At 41.6% G+C, this 8,022-nt stretch overlaps 1 protein-coding gene across 3 annotated transcripts; it reads right to left on the bottom strand.

Moving 5' to 3' along the window:
- Positions 1-1,408: 1,408 nt before the first annotated feature.
- LOC134190130 (TATA box-binding protein-associated factor RNA polymerase I subunit B-like) lies at positions 1,409-7,875 on the bottom strand. Of its 3 annotated transcripts, none has more exons than XM_062658555.1 (9): positions 7,781-7,875; positions 7,596-7,698; positions 6,219-6,322; positions 4,731-5,420; positions 4,534-4,669; positions 3,338-3,526; positions 3,138-3,222; positions 2,985-3,076; positions 1,409-2,395 (listed from the first exon to the last, which is right to left on the bottom strand). In XM_062658555.1, the coding sequence occupies exons 1-9, from the start codon at positions 7,865-7,867 to the stop codon at positions 2,019-2,021; spliced, it is 1,863 nt and encodes a 620-aa protein (XP_062514539.1). In that variant the 5' UTR covers positions 7,868-7,875; the 3' UTR covers positions 1,409-2,018. The 3 variants fall into 3 exon arrangements, with proteins under 3 accessions (XP_062514539.1, XP_062514540.1, XP_062514541.1); XM_062658556.1 differs by having other exon boundaries at positions 3,138-3,219; XM_062658557.1 differs by lacking the exons at positions 7,596-7,698; positions 7,781-7,875 and adding an exon at positions 6,391-6,548.
- Between the last annotated feature and the right edge of the window lie 147 nt (positions 7,876-8,022).

Below are 8,022 nucleotides of genomic sequence, written 5' to 3'. Positions count from 1 at the left end.
TGTATTTTATGTTCATTGTCATATAAGGTTTTGAAAAAAAAGCCCACCATCCAATATTTTCCCTCCTAATACAAGCCCACTCTATGGACCATTACAAACAATACAGGTGGTGGGCTTGTATTAGAAGATGTGGTGTATGTCCACACATGTTTGTGTTTTATTGTCTTGTATTAGCTTTGCCTTTATGCTAATGTGTCTCTAATGGTTTAATGTACAATCTCGTTATTGCAACTTCAATTACTTCCTATTGCACTCGCATCGTGCCTTCCACGAATTGTGACGTTTCTGCCCTGTCTCACCTTCTACATTAGTTCACTTACAATAATTAGTAAGGCAACAGTATGACTCATGTTGACCAATTGGAACTACATATTGAGTGGTCATACATAACAATGATTCCCTCTTCCACAATGTTGGTAGACGTATCGACCTGTATGTATGATGTAGTGATTCTTTAGGGTCATGCTGTTATGCCTCCTAAAACCATATGAAACAGCTGGTCGGCATCATTGCTGATAACATCAGTTTGACCAGATGTTGATGTAATAATATTATGTGTAGATATACACCAGTGAAACCATATTGATACCAATAAGTGGCATAGGGTACACAAGGAATCATTTCAGTGTATCCGTTTGTGTTACTATTGAAGTCAGAACTCACTTACACTGACGCACATTAACCATCTTGGGTTTATCTAATGAATTAGCTGCGAGTAACAACGTCACCTTTGCATATGCCACCCAAGCCATTAGGGGCACACCTTGCTCTCTCCTTAGAAACCCAACAAGACCTAGGTGATGATGCAATCAGGAACCTAACACGATCAGACTTGACAACAACAAAGGAGTCATTGATGCACGCTTCTTAAAACTCGGTCAATGTAAAGCCAATGGAGTTTAGATGCATGGCAACTGAGACCATATGTTGGTAGGGCCTAAGGGCTTGGGTATCGGGAGATAACAGGAGGAATGGATTTGATCGGCTTCAAGGTGTTTGGTCGGGGTTTAAGTATCAATCTGCAATTTAAGTATCAATCTGCAACAGTCCAGACAAGATATGAAAACAACCTTCACTAAGAATAGTTTAGTGAAGAGATGATTGATGAATATAATAATATACTTACTACAGTTCATGCACTCAATTTCTGTAGTCATTTTGAGCACAACTGATTGCAGCCTATAACGCAACTGGCTGTTGGATGAAGTGTAAATAACATTTGTCTATTACACACACACACACACACACACACACACACACACACACACACACACACGCACACACACACACACACACACACACACACACACACACACACCACAACCCACACCACTTCAATCGATAGAAGCAGGCTATGTGACATGTACAGTAGTGAGTGTATGTCTTGTCAAGTCCAATACCATAGTCGTCATACAATGAATGCACCTGACATTTACTCTAACTCACATCGTAATACCAATACATCTAACAACGAAAAAACTATCAGTACAACATGTGATTTCAAGTGCCTGATATCTGAGGATCATTTGATACATAAATCACTACAGCACCAGCTTACAACATTTTCATGCTCTTCGTGTAGACAAAGCCTCTGTACTCGCTGTTATCCTCTCACTCCAATTGCTTTCTTTAATTTCGTCTATAGATAGGTTTACAATCATCGATAGAACTCTCGCTATCAGTGCCTTGTACGGTAGTCGTCTTGCAGATTACAAGCATTATAAGAATCATTGACCATGTGGCCAGGTATACAATAGTCTAGTGTATTGTGAGATGCATCCCTCCAATACAATAGTCTAATGTATTGTGAGATGCATCACTCCAATACAATAGTCTAGTGTATGCATCCCTCCAATACAATAGTCTAGTGTATGCATCCCTCCAATACAATAGTCTAGTGTACTACTGTATATAGCAGCAGATGCACAACTTTCATAGCTGGCTGATCAATAAACACGTCAACATCAATGTTAATCCTCAATCCAGATGCTGCTGCTGTAATAGCAGATGCACTCAGGTCAAGAAAACGAATATGTAAACGATTCCGATCGGAAACGTTTTCTCTTCAGCTTCGGATCATTTTCAAAGTGTGTGATGTACAACTGTTCTTGCACAGCAACGTCAGAATGAAGAGCCTCTTTCCTGATTTCGATTAGGCTTGCGCAGATGCTGAGAAATAGACGGTAAGAGTCGGCAATGTCTTTGCAGCCCGGATGAATGGCTACCCTCTGTAATCTGAGTTGATGATATCGACTTGCTGGAGGATCAACGTCGGGCTTCAAATTTCTTTTCATTTCAGATCTGCATGTTGCATCTTGTTCCTTCTCGGTACGCTGAGGTTTACATACCTCACTGAGCTTTCGAAAAATCTCAGCACAACGAGGTACACGTTTTGCTGCACATAAGTAATTGATATTAATAAATGATTTATATTCTCCTGACTATGATTGTTACACACTCAGAGTCAAGTAAGTATAGCAGTACTGTAGGTACCTGGAAATTTTTGTGGATGGTTTGTAGCAACTGTGAAGCATGGTATTCCTCTTTGGCACACACACACACACACACACACACACACACACACACACACACACACACACACACACACACACACACACACACACACACACACACTTATCCCGCAGGAAGTATGATGGCGGAGAGGGTCTGGCTATGCGAGACTACACACCTATGCGAGACTACACACCTATGGTGTCTTACCATTCCTAGGATCCCTGTGTTATACACAGCATAACTCAAGTCCATACTGCCATGCCACTGCAGACTACCAGAAAGACTGACTCTGATTTTGGTAATCGTCACTTTTACAGGCACGGGGCCATTAAATGCACGGAAGCACAACATCACAGCTAAATATATTTTATATTATATATAGTAACTATATTCTCATAGTTTACCTATTTGTGTATTATTTACATACACATTTATATATTATTTGTAGTTGATATTAACTAAACCCTGACCTGCATTATCTGCAATCCCACGTGGTCGCTTTGGTATTCGATAGTCCCATGCCGTCAAGTACAATCGACAGTCTTTAGCCAAGCCAAGAATGCTGATTACACCAGAACAAAATGAGAACGTGTCACATGATATTTCTCGATTTCTGTTCGTACTTGGTTGGACTTGAGAGTCTATGCTGTTTAACTAGATGCTGCGAATACAGTTGCAGCCACTCGCACCATGCCAAATCGAGATCTACTAAATGAAACATGAAGCTCATGATTAGTAACCACTACACACACACACACACACACACACACACACACACACACACACACACACACACACGGACATACACACACACTGCTTTGACCTTGCGATGGACATTTGAATTCCCGCTCTCCGTCGAGACCGTAGCACATCCTCATCGCCATAACAACAACCGCCATGCACATCCCACCGACGCCAGTAGAGTCCAGACTGCCAATGGAATAGAAGAACGGCAAGATACAGTCAGGAGTGTGAATTCGTAACAAGCCACTTATGATGTTACGAACGTGCTCTGCAAAGAAACAAACTCAAACAAAATGCACAAATCAGTTCGAGATGTGTGTGTGTGTGTGTGCATGTGTGTGTGTGTGTGTGTGTGTGTGTGTGTGTGTGTGTGTGTGTGTGTGTGTGTGTGTGCAGAAATAGAAAGGCACGTGTCGAAGTAAATTCCATAAGCACTCATCAAGATCAAGAACTTCTACTATGCACAACCTGCAATCAAACGTTTAAGTCACAGCAAGGGAAAACAAGACATAATTGCTACAAAGGAAAAAGTCGCCCTGATCCTCACGAATGAGAATTGGAGCAGTCAAGTGTGAAAAAATGCAATCGCTTCTTCACAAGAGAGAGAGAGAGTGATAAGAAGAGACATAAATGTCATCAGACCTGACAAACAATGATAGTGACTTTGTTTCTAACTTAGTTCTGCTATATATGTATACACTTTTTACGCTTGCCATCATTCATGTGGATGGGCGGTTTAGGGTTTAGTGTGTGTGTGTGTGTGTGTGTGTGTGTGTGTGTGTGTGTGTGTGTGTGTGTGTGTGTGTGTGTGTGTGTCCATATTGATCTCCAAATGTTGTTGCTAAAGCATGTTTTAGTTGCTTCCTGCATGACTGACTAAAGAGTGAAAATGGTTGTCTACTATACGTATGCTGATAATGTGACTAGATGATGGAGTTGCACAACCCGTGTGAAAGAAATGGAACACGTCAAAATGTAAATATTTATTATCTCAGAAGTTACTTGACCCAGACTGCCCATTTTTGAACTTGTCCGAAACTATAACTTTCATTTTCTGTATTAAGCCGTTCAATTGATATCATATTTACAGGCAAACACACAATGCAAAGACAAGCACACACACACACACACACACACACACACACATGCACAAACACACACACACACACACACACACACACACACACACACACACACACTGTAGCATGTAAGTTGGCTATAAGTCAAACTTTCTACTTTCATTTCATTTGTTCTGACTTGCATTCGCTGTCTCACCTGGCAAAAGCAGTTCTGAGGCAAATCGGTGACAGACGGCTTCACAATCAACAGACGGAAAACAAGAACGCGGTACATTCAACCCAAGAATCAACCGCTTGACGGCTCTCCCCAAATCCACAGGCTCCAATGCTACCTACAAACACAGCACGTCTCCACAGTCACATTAATCACATATAGCACAGTCAAACGCATACATAAGGCTTAAAAACAGCAGCCACTCCACGCACAGATACTTGCATGTGCTGTGGCAGGCACGACATCATATCAAGATAAGGAAGTTTCTGCGACCGTAACCATCGCACGATATCAATCTCGACGACCGTCTGTCCTAGACTCAGCAAGGCCACATAGCAAACAACAACAGGAACATCGGCACACATCGCATACAATTCTGAACGATTACAACCAAAGACTTTGTATGTTTTGTTCAAGCCGTCCTTCATGGCATCGCGCAACGCCACTGGAATCTCCATATCTACTGCTGCATCGTCCCCCGATGGGCATTCTGTGTCTGAACATTCATATGGAGTCAACGGTTCTCTATCGGAGACTTCGGACTCAGAAGAACTACACGGTTGCTTCTTTTGAGATGAGGCATCAGACTGTTTGACAGCATCACTAAATGTAACTCGAGGTTTCTTTGCTGGTTGTGTCGTTTGCTGTGATGTCGTTTCTTCGTCGCTGCTGTCTGAATACAACGCGGATTGAGATAGACTTGTTATCTTTGATTTCCGATGTGCTCTTCGAGTGAGTCTCTCCTGATGCTCACTCAACTTCTTCTTTGAAATGTTGGCAAACAGTCGTCGTACTTCGGTCTCTGGGCTGTCTGTGAAGGCAATGTTCAGCTTGCGAAGATAAGCAAACCACAGCTGAGCGACAGCTTCCTACAAGTAAAGTTACTATAAGCAAATAAACATCAAAATCAATAACTAATTAATTAATTGACAACACTATCGTCCCCATTATTATGAGGTATTGAACACAAAAACACAGTCAGTCCTCGTTATTCTGACACCGATAATCCTCGCTTTCTGACAAGGTACACGTGAAACCAATTTACATGGTCACTGTGACAGTGTCTATTTGTTACCAATAATCCAACAATCGTGTTAGTCCGACAGAAATCTGTGGGACAAACACAGTCAGAATACCAACAGTGTGGAAAATAACGGTAGGACAAAGGACAATGTCCCACCAAATGTGTTGTTTGTCTGACCAAATACTGCACCAATGTTGGAATATGTTTAGACAAAACATCCACCCGTACACATATATGATAGTGTAAACCTTGTCTCTTAGCACGTGATGGCCTTTCCAATGGTGTAACTGTTAATTTCATGAACTTACGTGCCTCCTAGCATGCTTTATCCAGAAAAAAACCTCAGCTGCCTTTAACACCATTTCTCCCTTGGAAGTTGGTTGTAAAAAATTACATGCAACACGGCTGCAGTAAGGGAGGCACTTAATTAGACATGCAACACCATACAAGAATGTCCTACCTAGACTCAGTCTGTCCGAGCCAAAACAATTCCCTATTTTCCACACTGACCAAGGTCTGACTGTATACCTCTTGTTATATAAATAAGAACAATCACTCATCACACTTAAAACTTGACACATAGAATGCATTACAATATTATATCACAATTCTTACTGTACATGTTGATTGCATGTTGACTGACCTTTAGTTTCCTATCGAAACCCATGCCTATAAGAGCCTCGACCTGCTTCTTCAAGAGCCACTGAAATGCTTCATTCCACTCCCACACAGTACAACGCTTCGTCTCTATAAAAACAAACCACAGACCACCAATATCGAATCAAATCTTCCGTTTTCTCCAAATTTTTATTTACTGTAGATAGAGGGCACATTTGATTAGCACTATTCCAAGAAACAAAAGAGTAGAAAGGTGAGTTAGGGTAATCTTGCGTGACCAGACCATCTCTGCCATCATACTTCCGGTGAGAAACTAGACTTAGGGTGTTCACCTGGGGTAGTCTCTTCCCGAAAAGCTTGGAAAGGCTCTCCATTGTTTCTACTCTCTAAACTGGAAAGGAAGTTGGGAAACAGCATCACATGATTTATAGTCCTGGGGGAGGAACCAACAAAGTATAAACAGTAAGGAAACTCAATGCATAACTGCAGTCCAGAAGAGCCAATATTGGAAATATTCTACATATGTATGTATGTCCATCAGCCAGTCAGTCTGTCAATGTATCTGTCTGTCTGTTTGTCTGTCTGTCAATACATATATTTCTTATACAAAACACTATTACAGTCTACGCTAAAAATCAGCAAGTTCTAAGAGAACTAGGACCAAAGAGGTCCCTATAAAGTACAACTAAGAGTCAAGCGGTTGACAATAAGCTACCAGAGTTACTAATGGCACCAACTGAGTCACCACTATCCTGTCTGTCTGTCTGTCTGTCACTGTATCTGCCTGTCTGTTTGTCTGTTTATCAATACATATATTTTTTATACAAAACACTATTACAGTCTACGCTAAAAATCAGCAAGTTCTAAGAGAACTAGGACCAAAGAGATCCCTATAAAGTACAACTAAGAGTCAAGCAGTTGACAATAAGCTACCAGAGTTACTAATGGCACCAACTGAGTCACCACTATACTGTCTGTCTGTCTGTCTGTCTGTCTGTCTGTCACTGTATCTGTCTGTCTGTCACTGTGTCTGTCTGTCTGTAGGAGCAAAAATTCAAAGCTTCTAACTACCAGGTGGTGGAGTAAAGATGGCCGAGTCCCAAAAAGTGTGGAAGGAAAGCTATAATTGAAGTGATTCTACAACGCTTTCACTCATTCGCTTTTATGTCGCATGTAAACATAACGTATCAACATCCAATGCAACAGACATTTGCATCATTATTTGCGCATGCGCAATGCATGTCACTTGTCCCTTTTCCAACAACTTGCTGTTCTATTGTGTTAATTTTAAATTGGCTTTCCCTTTCTCGTCTTTCTTTACTTTTTCCAGAAAGTGTCAATCGAATACGCCCATAATCTTGATAATTGATGGTTGAAAACATGCAAGCAACTCAAGTTTTACCATTTTTGGTATGTTTTTTAGATTTCTTTGAGGCAAATCGAGATGAACGACCTACAGACAACGTGGTCAGTCCATAATTGTAGTCTTCTTCTTGTCGCACGTCCTGCCAGCAAACAGAGAAGACAAAATCATCGAATGAAGAAGCGACGTGATGGTGGGAATGAAGAGAAGAAAGGCAGGCTTACCTGCGACTGCGTGCCGCACTGACTACAGAAGAACAAGCCGTCGGTCACATCAAACGTTTGACTGTCGCAATGAGGACACAACGGCATAGCGCACGCTCCTATCGCAAGACCAAATGCCGCGGAGTCCAGACCGTCGAGGAATAGGTGCGTAGATACAGGGTACACAAATAGTCACAATGTTACCCAGTCCTCTTCTCACACGCCCGTACATCACACGCTTAACCACAAGCTGGTGCTAGAAG

This window comes from Corticium candelabrum, chromosome 14, assembly GCF_963422355.1.
Source record: "Corticium candelabrum chromosome 14, ooCorCand1.1, whole genome shotgun sequence".
NCBI classification, from domain to species: domain Eukaryota; kingdom Metazoa; phylum Porifera; class Homoscleromorpha; order Homosclerophorida; family Plakinidae; genus Corticium; species Corticium candelabrum.
The sequence above is the reverse complement of the archived record's forward strand: the minus strand, read 5'-3'. Positions and strand labels throughout refer to the sequence as shown.

Excerpts from the sequence above, each read along its gene's own strand:
- LOC134190130 (XM_062658555.1), bottom strand. The coding sequence starts at position 7,867 with ATGCCGTTGTGTCCTCATTGCGACAGTCAAACGTTTGATGTGACCGAC. Across the intron at positions 3,527-4,533 it reads CTCAGAACTGCTTTTGCCAG|AGCACGTTCGTAACATCATA; the intron begins GTGAGACAGCGA and ends GTTTCTTTGCAG. Across the intron at positions 3,223-3,337 it reads ATTCAAATGTCCATCGCAAG|TAGATCTCGATTTGGCATGG; the intron begins GTCAAAGCAGTG and ends TGTTTCATTTAG.